Consider the following 14,162-nt stretch of genomic DNA (forward strand, 5'->3'; position numbering starts at 1 on the left):
TCATTCATGGTAACTTTTTAAACTATATTGAGGCAAGGTTTTTTAAGTAATATTAAATTGGGTTTTAAGGAATGAAGATACTTTTTTAAATATGCTTAATATAATGAGTTTTTTTACAAACCAAAGTTTATTGCCTACTTTAAAGTTACAACTACCTTCAAGTTACTTCGATGAGGGAAAATTAGTATTTGATCTTGACAACATTGACGTTCTAGTAATTAATCTATGAGTTTGACGACGCTTCCGGCTTACTGTTAAATAAAAGCGGGATTTGTTAGTTCGTTTTACAAGAATATTGAACTAAGTACTTGGTTACTATAGTTGCAATCTCTGTTACTAACAACATTATTATAATTTTAATACAGAAAGGAAGTAGTAGTATAATATCAACTTATTAACAGTTATTTAATGCAAAATGAAGTTCCCTGAAAGTGTTAAATATAGTAGTTATCTAGCATATAAACATCATGAAATAATAGAAGGGAAAAGAAAAGTGAAAGCTGAATGTTTCGATTGGGATTTTAATATACCTAAATCGCTTGTTTCCATATGTATTGAAAAGTTGGCAGAAAATTGGCTGGGTTTGTAATAATTTAAAGCATGCTATGCTTATAAAATGTTTTTTTTTTAACTTAAGAATAAAAAAAAACACTTTTGTCACGAGTTATTTATTTCTGATCTGATCATATTTGATAAATGTTAAATCTCATACTGGAAAAACTTTTATCTTCCAGGTTACCCTAAGCTAAAAGATTTAACTGCAAAGGACCGCGAACTGTTTCTGCAAATTCTAGACACGGACGTCCCTCTTCAAATATTAGTTGATAATATCAAAAGCGATATATTTTGGAAAAGATGTTACCACTCGAAGTTCCCCGATTCTCCTATTTTAGCTGAGGATAAGAAATGGATTAATGTTTTTATGGAGCGACATTTCGCATTTATTCTAGAAAACATGAATCCTCGACAATACGATCCTGAAAAGGTAAAACGGGAAAATATATTATTCCAACTAAAACTTAATACAAGACCTAATGGGAATGGTTTCATCAACTTGCAGGTGACTACATTAGTGCAGCTGTGTGGTCCATACATTCAAAAGTTGTCAATCCGAAGTTTGATTCCGACGGATATTCCTGTTCAAAGAATGGCGTCACCAGAACTTGCTCATCTTGTAACCAATCAGCGACAAACTGAAAATAAGCAGCTTTCCAAGAATAACGAAGTTCTCTCCAGAGGCAAGTATAAGAAATTGAACTTAGATATAACATCTCCCTTAATTCAAACACAAAATTTTCTTTTCAGATCACATATCTCTACATGCCGCTTTAGGTAGCTTGACGAATTTAGTCGAGTTACATCTTACGTACCAGTTGAAATCTATAGGTGTCGAATACCGAAGAGACCAATTTCAATTCACTAACAATGACGCTAAATCTTTAGCGCGCGGTCTGGAAAAGTGTGTTCAATTAAGGATATTGAGGTGGTGGCAAACAAGCCTTAATTTTTTTTTTCATTAATAAAATATTATGCCGTGCCTCTTATAATTACATCGTATATTTGTGCTTTTTTTAGAATTACTCGAAGTGACATGAATTGTCAAAGGGTTAGATATGTTCTTCGCGGACTGGCCGACAACTTAAGATTAGAAACTCTTGACTTCAGTCATTGCAAATGTGGAGATGAAGGAGCATCTTCAATCGCAAAGTTTATTTTCAATCGTGATGCTTTACGAACTCTTATACTGGCCGATAATGTTTTTGGTAATATATACTAAGTTAATAGAAATATATCTCTTAAAGTGTTAACTGATCTCACAAGATAACGCATATATTATTTGTGTTATTCGTGTACGATGTACATTCCATATACTTTTACAGTACTTAAAGGAGGTATTTATTTTTGGTTTAATTTTATCTAACCATTTTAGGTCCTGTTGGCGTAGAAAGCATAGCTCACGCTTTGAATCACTACAGATGCGGTATTCGTACTCTTGATTTAAGACTTAATACTAAACTTGGGTCTGAAGGTATAGCGCATGTGGCCGTCTCACTAGCAAGAGGATGCAATTTGACAAGGTACAAGACAAAACAGGAAATATTTTTAGTTTGTTTGTTTGATCGTTTCTTTAATATTACTTTATGTCATATTTAGCCTAAACATATCGGGATGTGGAATCACTCCTGGGCCACTGAGCAAGCCACCAGCGGGAGTATGGTCCACAACAAGTGCGGAAAACCCACCGACATGTGGCGATTTATTAGCTCGAGCAATAGGATTGGTAAAGACCCCTTTACGGACACTTGATCTTAGTGTAAATGATATTGGTTCGGTAAGCATTTTTCATATCATAAGATAAACAAGAAAGAGTGTACTTAGTTTGTACTTGCAAAGATAATGAAAGTCTACGGGGTAGTTTAGGTAGTCCAGCGGGAGGACTAACGTTAACTAATCAATATCAAAATGATCAATGCGAACAATAATATAACGATTTTATTTCAGCCCAGCGACAGTATTCTATCCAACGCAATTTGCTTAAGTTATATTGTTGACTTGAATTTAAAAAGATCAGGAATGAGTTCCATGGCTAAGGCTGTAGCAGAATCAGCTGCAGCAGCACAAAGGCTAAGAAGAGAAGCCGAGAAAGGTATCCGATTTAGAAGAAGTGCAGGGAAACTTGTTCAGGCCAGAAGAGTCGCTAAGGGGATGAATATTGGTAAATAGAGTAATTTTATAGGAGTATTTGGCATAAATGGAAATCAATTTTCTTGATAATTTCAAATTTGCTTTTAGACACGGACCCGCTTCTTATGGCCCAGCAGCTATCAGCTCGGCCGTCAATTGTTTCCGTCGCTTCTGAAGAAGGAACGTATAGCTTGCAAACGCAACCATTACCTTCTGATTTTGGATTTGTACCATCGTTTAAGGTAATCTTTCTGTAGCCATAATTGATAAGTGCTTGTTAAAAATACGAGCTAAAAGCGAAATAGATCGATTTATTTTGGCTTGAAATAATTAAGTACATGTCATGTCCTTTATCATTGTTACAGAGTCCACTACCATCATCAAGGGCTTCATCTATTACTGGACCACCGACATCGCGAAGATCGAGTCATCATAATATTTTGGAACCAGTGAAAGTAATTATATCATTAGTCAGAGTTATTCCTATAGGAAACTTATTTTAATGTAAACAACTAAATTAAAATGATCCCAAACAATTATTTCCAGGATGTTAGGCGGACGGCACTCGTTCGTCGTGGCTCAGATGGGTCATTACTACAACCACGCAGTGAAAACACTCAAAGACATATTAAAATATTTGTTTCATAAGAACAGTATCTATCTTTTAATAAAATGATTTTATAAAGTAAAGCGTTATTTCTCGTTTCTTTCATTATTATTTTAGTAAAAATGATTTGTTTTAACTTAAAAAATTGCCCTAACTCTGGGAACAAAGTGACCCTGGCAACATTTGCCATAGACACGGAGCGAGAACCTGTTTTTACTTTTCGAACTTCCGTCTGTCATTCGATCAGTCAGCATTCGCCAGTCTTTCGAAATGTCACGTCAGTCAGCCATGTTTATTTCTCTAGAATGTGTTTTGAAATGGTGGTAGTGATTAAAAACAACATATTAGTGGTATTATTTTCGTAATTTTACTTGTTAACAACAGTAGTGTGTTAGTGAAGCTTCAATGTGTTTTTTTGTGTAAGTGTGGATTCTATTGCCGTGAAAATGAATTGGGGTATTGAGCTTTGGGTAAGTGGTCTACGACGTTAAGATTCCGTGTCGGTTGTCCAGCAAATTGTAAATTGTTTAGCTTCTGTTATTATGAGTGAACTTACGTAGAGTGTATTATTGACTGCACTATTATTTTAGTATCCTCCTTTTGCAAGTATATAATAAAATACACAGCATTTAGTTAAAGAAATTCATAAGTAGAAAGTTTGAAATAGTTTTGTTAGCTCGGCAAAAAAAATATGTTTCTCTGCAGCTCTTCCTATAACCATGTACTTCAAGTGTAAAAGTTTTATTAAAAACGGACTTCTTTATTAACGGTCCAATTTTATAGGTTCGTAATATCTGAGCTCAAAATGTTTTCTTTTCAATCCTCTACATATTTTCTTGTTTTACATATTTTTTTTTTGTGTGATCAAATTTAATGAGTATTCATAATCTGATAATAAAATTTTCGATAAGTAAATTTTGATTTTAATAGGTTGTTTAATCTTTTTTTCGGTAATTTCACTAATATTGTTTTTTGGTGTAGAATAAAAATAAAATAATACTTGAGGTCAAATCAAGTAATAATTACCATGTCTAAAACTTGCCAAGTGAGGTAATTCTTTGCTTATAAATTGTTCTTTACTTGCATATATGATTTGATAATAACATATGCTTTGCCATAATATAAAGTTAAAGTACAAGTATATTAAATAATACCTAACAATCTCCAAGTTGTTATCATTTGTCAACAGGAGTCAGGACAAAGCTTATTATAATGAGTCTAATAATAATCTCATTAAGTATTACCCATTTACTAAGCGAGTAGATATCACTTTAACAATTACACATGTTATTAAGCGCATTCTGATAAATCACTTAATTACCTATGACTCATCAAAGCCTCAAAATTTCCATTCATTTTTGTGTGATATCATTATGGCTGGATACTTAAAATTGTATGATTCATTGTTAGTGTATGTCATTAAGTTATTATGCATAGAGCATATTCAATCACCTTGAGTTTGTGTGACCATTGACATGTTGTTTCACCACATTGATGTTGTATGTAGGTCAGTGTTGGGATCTGGAACTATATCAAGCATAATTTAACTACGAATATAATAAAAGGATATCCTAATAAAGTGAAACTACAAGCCTTGTGAGCTATAACACAATGCAGTAAAAGTTTACTGTACATCTTAATATAATAAATTGAATTGAATCTTAGAAGCACATACTAGGACAAAATACCATTATAATAATAGATTTTTCTGTTTGTATGGAATAGTTTACTAAAACATGTATTATGTTTATTCATAAGGGCAGGGCTATAGGTTGGAAAAGTATGAATAAGGTGTCTTAGGTAAAATCAATAATAAACAATGATATCATTGTTCTTTAAGAGCCAGTTATCATTATTTTCATCAAAACAATTGAAAACCATTTGCAGTATTTTCAAGTAGATACATTAGGAAACTAATTTTTATGTTATATGATTGTAAATTAAATATTTGTTAAGTTTTAAACCACCCATAATATGTTTGACATATATAAAACATGAGGCATTTCATGTTATGATAAGAGTCCATTTAATGTGTCCTCAATTCCTGAAGCAAACAATGGGTTGTGCTTGATACATTATGTGTCTGGCCAGTACATTGTGTGCTAATCTACTTGGTTGCCAGCTATTCTAAGATTCAATGATATGGATTTTGCATGTATTTAAAGTATTTGCAATGACCATACTAATCAATACAATGCTAGCTTTACAATCTACCCCACGAAAATCTCTGAAGCCTTTTTATCTCTTACAAACAATATTTTTTCTACAATCATTAATCAAAGACAATTTCATCCAATGTGTTTTCATCATTATTACCAACATTGAAAAGTCCTTGGCAAACAAATTGAACACATTACATGTCGTCACACAATACATGTAAATGCAAGCACCTAGAACGAAAATGAATATCTAGGTATCAGGGTTAGACATGTTAAAGCCTTGATTTGCAAATTAGTTATCTAGTTTTACTAGTATTTTTAACGGGAATACCTACTCGCCTTTTTTCGGCCTAGATAAATTCTTTTCTAATTCGCATACTCGAATCGAATTTGAATCTCTTTTTTGAGTCTAGGCTATCGTATACTTTTTGAATAGCCAAACATACCGGCTGTTAGGTCAGCAAATAAATGGCGAAGATTGACATAAGGGTCATCGGCCTCTGTACGCGGACAGAAACACTTTGTATCGCTGATAGTGTATCTATTTGGATCTATAAGTGTGCGAGAGTGGTCAGTGTTGGCAAGCTGCAAGGCCGGTGGCGGCCCGCATTCCGCTCGACTTGCTGCCTAGTTGTGAAATGGTCCATTCGTTGCGCCTACCTATCATTATGTAGATGGACACTTGATGTTAAAAGATCATCTCGCCATTTGTTTGGTTTAAGTAGGTAAGAAAGTGAAATCTTTCGTATTTCGGTATATAATTTGAATCCAAAAATGCAAAGCCAGTCTTGCGATATTTACGTTAATTAGGCAGTAACTACATTTATTATATTCATTGTAGTAGCTCTTACTTACGAGAAAGTCTTGCATATTTAACATTTAAATTGTTTACATTTTAATTTTCTCGCATCCGTAAGTATGTAAACATAGAAGTACATTGCAGAAAAATTGGCAAATAGTTTCGAAATTAAATAAAAAAAATGTAGTAAAAAAGTGATAAATTGACATGACTGCGGCAAGTATCATGTACAATTCAATTACAACGATGTCCCTGAACTAGTTCGCTAAGCATTTTGTAACGCGACCTGAATAGCGGCCACAGTCAGAATAACGAACGTAAACGCCATGAGGCTTACTGAATATCAAGGTAGTGTGCCGAACAAAATCAATATATCCCTCTGTTATCTCATATTTACTTAGCGAACCAGTCAGTTTTTTTTAAACAAATCATGGGTCCGTTGACAGATAACTGTATATATTCAATGCCAATAGTTTTAAAATTCCATCATTTACTGCTCTAAGTTTTTAATTCATTCCTTTGGGTTCGAAAACCCTTAATGCTGGTTGTCGCGATATCTACATACGTACAAGTACACACATATAAGCTTACAGAAATGCTTCTCGAGAGGTTTAACTTGTACCATTAGAACGTAAAACTAAATGTTATTGACTAGCTTTACAAGTACCAGTAGGACCTGCGTATAAACTGACTATGTACTAAGCTGTTATGCAACCGTTTCGTTTAAACGAACACTTGCACAAACGCATTGCATGGTGCACTACGACACATGGGTTTATCTCAACTGATTACTTATCTGTTAACAGCCTACACATGCATCAGAATATTAGAACGTGCCCTACGATTTTGTGTTACTCTACAGTTACTTTGATTACTTTACCCATCATGTACCAGCTACTTTTACGACCGATGATGAAGCAAATCTACATATTCCAATATTAACCGTTAGTTATGATATGAAATTTTAGTTTCGAATGAATTTTTATTGCGGAAGTGTATATTATGTTTAATTATTATCTGGGAGTTCATTAAGTTCCGAGATACTCATGAAAGTATTTGAACAAATAAGATATTGCGGTAGTGGAGTAAGGTGACAACGATTTCAAATTATTGCGTCCTCGTCAAGAGACGTTGCGCTTGATTGGCTTCTATTGACACGTACTTAGTTACTAGGGCACTGGGTTGCAATAGGAAACTGAAGCCAAATGGACGATGTATCTTTTTCAATTCTGCTTCAATTGAATCAATATTAAATCCTTTTATCAGTCTGAGCGCTCGTCGTCTGATCGGTCGTCTGTAGGCTGTGTGTGAAGTTGTCAGTCTTCCGGATATCGTTTAAAGTTATACGCAGACTGAAAACTTTTTAAGTTCAAATACAAGACGAGATGTGGTGAAGACTCGATAAGGTTTTCCTTAAAACATTTTATTGTACGAGGAAAATTGTTTTGCTATCGGTGCCTGATAAAAAAAAACCCGATTAATACTTGTTTACGTTTGTTTAATTAATTGGCAACGTAAATAGTGTATGCTTGACGAAATCGTATAAATATTTCAGTCTTAGTTACAGTTTCGATATTTGTAAATAACAAATCTTTACATTTGGACTTTTTATGCAGGAGATTTTAATTTTTAACTTCGTATCATATTTTGTTGCTATTTAAAGTATTTGTTTGAAGTCTCGAAATAATTAGGCCAAAGCAGCTTATCAGTAAGGTTCGAAATACGTATAAAATAGTTTATAATAAGGCCAGAAATAAACCACGCATTCTTTTTCCTTAATAGTTTCTTGCGTGATCATTTATAATGGCTTTTAGTTTTTAATTTTATTGTGTAGGCTGACCGAAATAAAAAAAGGAGCCAGCCTATTATGGATAACTTGGTGGACGATGATCTCACCACCGAAACGTTCCTTATTGTTTACTACGACGATTGTAGCGTTCTGTTTGACGGAGTTAAGTAGGACGCAATTAGTTTGATCATTTTGATGTGCCTTCTCTACACATTTTACCTATACCTCCTCACTTTGTTAAGAGACAAAGATCGATTTCTTAAAGAATTCGAAATGAAAAGCACTCGACCAAGCTTTTCAAAATTAAATAGTAACTTACTTGTAATTTTTCCTTTTTAATGCATTTACAAACGACAGATATGCCGAAAGTGAAAATTATTTGGTTGAATGACATAATTGAAGATACAAATGTAAATATTATCTGATAGAAAAGCACTTATAACTGATTTAAATTAATTTCACGATTAAAAACAAGTTCTCGGGCATTTATGTTTAACGGCTGTTATGGAAATTTAATTTTGCTTGAATAGAACTAGAATAAATACCAGTCACAGATCTAAGTTATTTATTACAGATATAAAATATTAGGCTTTATGGATTCTAAACAGTCAAATAAAAAATAAAGTCTTAAAAAAATTAAACATAAATTGTGTATTTCAATACAGAAGAATATTTTACGTCAATCTTAAAAAGACTTCTTAAGTAGTTGATGTTTATAAGTTCAGTCCATATTTTATAGGAGAGCGAGCAGGTATAAAAGTCTCACTTAATTGGATCAGAATCGAATTACGTGCAGGCGTGACCTTTCAGGCTCTACCCTCAATGTTCTTGATAGCAGCCGCACCTGCGCGATTCAATAACTAAACGTAGCGACATTTCAAGGTCTTTTAAGATTTGTCGACTGTCAATAGAACTAGCAGATTTAGGTACTTCATAGTATACCATTCATATAATCTCTTGATTCGTTGGGTTTAACCAAACCGCCATAACATTTTTGCGACGTAGGCGCGCGCACGACTCATTTGGCGAGTGGTAGCAGGTCCAGTCGCAAAGCCAGGCGTAGAACCGGTTCGACCAGAATAAGCAGGACCGCGCCAAATAATGGCTAAGTATAACGTGAATAAACTCAAGCAAAAAACAATTCTATGGACAAGAGATTAAGGTTTCAAATTAAATCATTATGGCAGACCCATCGAACATCAAGTTGTTTTAGCATCTTGCGAACTGTGTATTTTTGAGATCCCATACGTTTGAATGTATTCTTCTCTACTACATGCCTGTGATTCTTTGCTTTATGAATATGTATATTTATATATTTTTATTTCAGAATTCTATGATACATATGATAAACACAATCGAAAATAAATAAATAAAGACTTTGCTAAAGTGTTGTCCAACAGCCATTTTAATATCGATGTAAAATAATAAAGAATAAGTTTATTAAATACGGTAACGGCTGGTGTTCATGGACCGTTACATACTTCGCGAAAGTTAAAGCATATGGAATTTGCACATTACGAGAAAGTGTATCCGAACGAACCCAAATGTATCGGTTGAGATAATCTTAACGTCGTCGTGCTGACTCGGTACGAGATTGTCAAACATGAACCATCATTCTAGCACTTACAGTCAAATGTCACGACCTGTTGCGATAAGGCATTTAGACATTAAATTACATAGTTTTGCTTTGTTGTTGTTGATGACGAATAAAAAGCAATAACTTGTGGCGCAATTGATGTTAATACTATATTTGACTGATGTATTGAAAGTCTTTAGGTGTGCATTACGCAAGAAAAGGCAGACACGCGAATCCAATAAGTTCTCACAGAAAGAGAAGGAACTCACGTGCAAATCAAAAGTAGCTTGTTAGCGAGGCCCTGAGAAAAACAATGCCAGCCCCGTATGAGGTCTGATGGATGTGAGGCGCTGGAACAATTAAAAAGCGATGGAGCAATTATTGTTGATACGGTGCGCGCGCGCTCACTCGCTAAATGCGGTTCCGAAACTTTTGTGCACTCACACGCAATCACATATAAAGCAGTTTAGGAAGTCGTTTTTTATATTATTTTAATTAAGAAAGCCATTTCATTGAGGCTATAATTTAGAATTTCTATTTAGTCTGTATCGCTGTTATTATACAATTGATTGCGCAACGTCGTCTCAAATATATGTATATAAATTCCAAATTGTGTGAAAGTTATGTCTAATCGGCACTGTCGTGAGGTCATGTCATATCCTTTTTGTACCTATAATGATTGACATCTTATTACACTAAGTCTGTACCAACTGTCTAGTACTTTAGACATACTATATTCAAAACGATTTGCCTATTGGGTATCCTAATATAGAGTACATGTATAATAATTACAATAATACTCCTAATAGTAATGAGTAACGTAAATAATTCTTTTATGCTTAGTTTGATTTAGGTATTACAGAGAGGCTGTGGCCAAATCATCACACAACAAGAATACCCTAGACGCACATTGTTTAATTAATGACGTTATTGCGAACCGTTGTGGTTTTGTGTTGTGATTAATTGCTTTCGTTGTAAGTAGTAATAATTTATGAACATACTAGCTTTTGCCCGCGACTTCGTTCGCGTGGAACAGTGACTTCCGGCAGATTTTTGGTTTTACTCACATAGTTCCCGATCTCGCGGGATTTTTGAGAAGTTCCCGCTCCCGCAGGATTTTTGGGATAAAATCTATCCTATGTCCTTTCTCGAGTTCCAACCACGACGGTACCGAAGCGCTCGGCCGATACCCAACCAAATGCGTGTAACGAAACCATAGCGCGATCTATTTCGATCCCAACGCCATCTATCGACCATAGTGACAACTCGGATTATTTATCTATACTCCGTTCGGGCATTTTCTTTGTACTAAAAGTAGTATTATATTTTTTATATGTTATTTTATTATTTTTTTCATACCTTTTTACTATTTATTTACTTTTTTCCGATGAATTAAAACAACATGAACCTTTATGCTTAGTTTGATTTAGGTATTACAGAGAGGCTGTGGCCAAATCATCACACAACAAGAATACCCTAGACGCACATTGTTTAATTAATGACGTTATTGCGAACCGTTGTGGTTTTGTGTTGTGATTAATTGCTTTCGTTGTAAGTAGTAATAATTTATGAACATACATACCAACATTATGCCTCTAATCTTACTAAAATAAGTAATTGGCAGAGGAATAACTTATACAAACTGTTACTTTTTACCGTTTATACCATGTAAAATTGAAGGTTCAACTAAAGGCAAATCCATTTTTGATAATATAATTCAATCTGTTTCATTGTCTTAAAATGTATCCATTATGAGTTGTAATTCTTATTAATTTTGCTAGAAAACGAAAACTTGTTATATCCGTAAAATAAATGGATGAATTGAATATGTTTTAAGCATGAAATATTGCCATAACATCGAGTATTAGTAATTGACTGAATAACTATTGCGTTTTACGTGAAACTTTTTAAAACGCAAAGTACCTATTACTTATAACAACACTTTCACGGCTTAAATGTGTTTAACAGTTGAGAACAAAACTATTAAGCTGAACGTTGAATTATATTGTATTGGCAAATTGTTGTTTTCAATACGTATCTTAGAAAATGCCATTTTCTCTAGTTATCTAGAAGCACGGTAGTGTAATGAGTCAAGTTATCGTAACAACCTTTACATTTGTAATTTTGTAATACGTGAGAAACAAGAAAGGGCAAAAATGATTAAAAGCGTACATAGGTACCTCGAGGCTAGTACTCTGCACGGATAAAGTTTAAATAACAAATAATAAAATTATTTGTACACGATAAAGTAATGTCAATACTAACTTATCTAATCTATTTAGAAATGTCTATTACTTAATACTAATTTTAAATAAGATAAGATAAGAAACTGATAATATTGTTTTACATTATAGATATCTCAAAGTCAATGTAGCATTACGGAGAAAGGTATGAATTACATGTTTATATCAGGAATTATAAGTATAGCACTATTTTTAAGTTAACGGAATGCTGCCATTGCGCAGTAAAGAAAAGCAGTTCTTGCAAAACCGTTAGTGACGCATAGCGCAGTAAGCTTGAAGCAGGAAGTTGGAAACACGTGAACTAACGAGGTGGGTTAATCGTACTAGTTAATATAACTTCGGGTTATCTAGCGACGTTGCAATCCTGTCATCTCGTAAGACAGATCGTGCTGCTCTCTTGCACTCGATCAACTCGATATTTATTATTAACAGATCTATTTCAATCATTCGTAAACTTAATTGTTTCTCATGATCGATTCCGAGTGAATATTGTTAAATGTATTAGGTTTCAAAATGTGTGATTGAAATCTGTTGATATTTCTGCTGATACTTTGTAACAAGTAATCAAATTCATTTCATCTTGAAGAGAATTTATGAAAAGTGTAATAAATCTTAGCTGTCGGGTTTAAGTGTGTGTAAAATAGAAATAGGCGCAACACGCATGTGTTCGATAGTGTTGTTCGTATAAGTAACATCAGGATTTCTCCGCGTGGCACGTGCTAGTCAACGCACGCTCCGGACCGCACCTTTCGTCAATAAGAGTTTCATCTGCCACTCCGCGCTCCTGTTTACATGTGGCAACTGCATCGTTCAAGTTCGAGGTTATTCACTTATAGATCCCTAGCAAACAGTTCTAATTTCAAACTCCTATTTAATAAACAAACTTATTACCTTATACTTAAATACTCAAATTGAATCGAGGGTCGAATTCGATCATAATGAAAAACTGCGGAAGTAATCTGAGTAGAACTGCAGACCGACTTTTCCGCTGCCAATTAGAATCTGTATAAACGCGCTAACTAGCATTTGTTTTTGTTCCTAGTGAGTAGGTAATTGTTACGTAATTTATTGCACGTTACTTTAAACAGGTTTACGAGGATTTATGATATCGTTTGTGAGTTATCAAAAATTGAGATCGTTATATATATATTAATATTTGATACTGATGTTATTCACTGTGACACTGCATTGAAAACCGTTGATAAGATAAAATGAGACCTGAGCTTCCATTTTGTTTAGATAAAAAGCAAATCATAGTATTAATAGCGTGTCAATAATCAATTTTGCTTCACCAGCCTATGTTTAACCTTTTCGGGTATTGTATTATCATCATTCAGAAATATGATAGTGCACATCACATCAAATTAGCTCTGTTTAAAAAGTGATCGTAACTGTATGCGAAGGGCCCGCCCCGCCCTTATGGCTTGTGTTTACATAGCCATTAGTCGCCGGCATCAGATCGATTTCCTGTTGCTTCAATTCAACGGACAGCACTATCCCTTTAAAGAAACGTTTGTGTTATGAAAGTTTAAAACATAAGGGTCCGATAGACAAATAAGTTATTAATATTTAGTCGTATAATCAATTATCCTATTATTTATCACAAATGCATTATTATATAAAGATATTTTTATTTACCTTGAATAGTATGTACTTGTGATCGAGGAAATGATTGACACTTCAATATCTAACTCGGTCGGTCGTGAAAATATTTGTTAGATAAACCATGTTTGTTTGATTAGATTATAGAAAATATCTCGTGTATTAATGACAAGCCCAATTTACCATAAAGCACGCCGTATTTCATAGCTCTAGTCGCAAAAACAATTTGTTTACTAGGTATTTTATAAATATCAGGCAACATACATACGATGCCGTTGTAACAAACAGAAACAATGAAATGGATGTTTGGAATCAAATTACAACAGACTTAGTTGATACTACTACAATCGTAAAACAAAATAGTTATTTACTATCACGTCATCTTTGTATTATGTTGTAATCGGTAATGTAGTATTAGTTCATCGTGTATTGTATTTAGGTGTTGTTCCGTTCGAGTATCTCTGCTTATTACAAACTGTGTTGCAAGAGGTTAAAGATAGACGACCGGTTTGCCTTAGTCTAGCATGCTGCAGCTGTGAAGCACGAAATGCGCATCCATATTGATTTCACTGGCAGTATCTCTAGAAATAACGTTGGCAATGTTTCTCTTGTCTTAAAAACCCCCTGTTCCATTTAACAAAAAGTTCGTAGTTTGTAGTGGTCCTAATAAAATATTCCGCTGCGTACACAAGGCCACGTTAC

At 33.9% G+C, this 14,162-nt stretch overlaps 2 protein-coding genes across 5 annotated transcripts in view; both read left to right on the forward strand.

Annotated features, from left to right (window-relative positions):
* The first annotated feature begins 338 nt into the window (after positions 1 to 338).
* Positions 339 to 3,357, forward strand: LOC113492562 (dynein regulatory complex subunit 5-like). Its single transcript, XM_026870062.1, has 11 exons — positions 339 to 581; positions 735 to 985; positions 1,061 to 1,238; positions 1,306 to 1,483; positions 1,576 to 1,763; positions 1,931 to 2,078; positions 2,155 to 2,332; positions 2,503 to 2,716; positions 2,794 to 2,927; positions 3,051 to 3,140; positions 3,232 to 3,357. The coding sequence occupies exons 1-11, from the start codon at positions 416 to 418 to the stop codon at positions 3,331 to 3,333; spliced, it is 1,827 nt and encodes a 608-aa protein (XP_026725863.1). The 5' UTR covers positions 339 to 415; the 3' UTR covers positions 3,334 to 3,357.
* Positions 3,358 to 3,534: 177 nt separating this feature from the next.
* LOC113492563 (formin-binding protein 1-like) overlaps positions 3,535 to 14,162 on the forward strand; it is a 35,978-nt gene continuing 25,350 nt past the window's right edge. For 3 of the 4 annotated variants that reach the window (XM_026870063.1, XM_026870064.1, XM_026870065.1), the window contains exon 1: positions 3,535 to 3,762. In XM_026870063.1, coding sequence (XP_026725864.1) covers positions 3,739 to 3,762 — 24 coding nt within the window. In that variant the 5' untranslated portion in view covers positions 3,535 to 3,738. Of the gene's footprint in view, positions 3,763 to 11,929; positions 12,168 to 14,162 lie in introns of those variants that run through there. The other variant, XM_026870066.1, reaches the window with a different exon arrangement.

This window comes from Trichoplusia ni, chromosome 4, assembly GCF_003590095.1.
Source record: "Trichoplusia ni isolate ovarian cell line Hi5 chromosome 4, tn1, whole genome shotgun sequence".
In the NCBI taxonomy this organism is placed as follows: domain Eukaryota; kingdom Metazoa; phylum Arthropoda; class Insecta; order Lepidoptera; family Noctuidae; genus Trichoplusia; species Trichoplusia ni.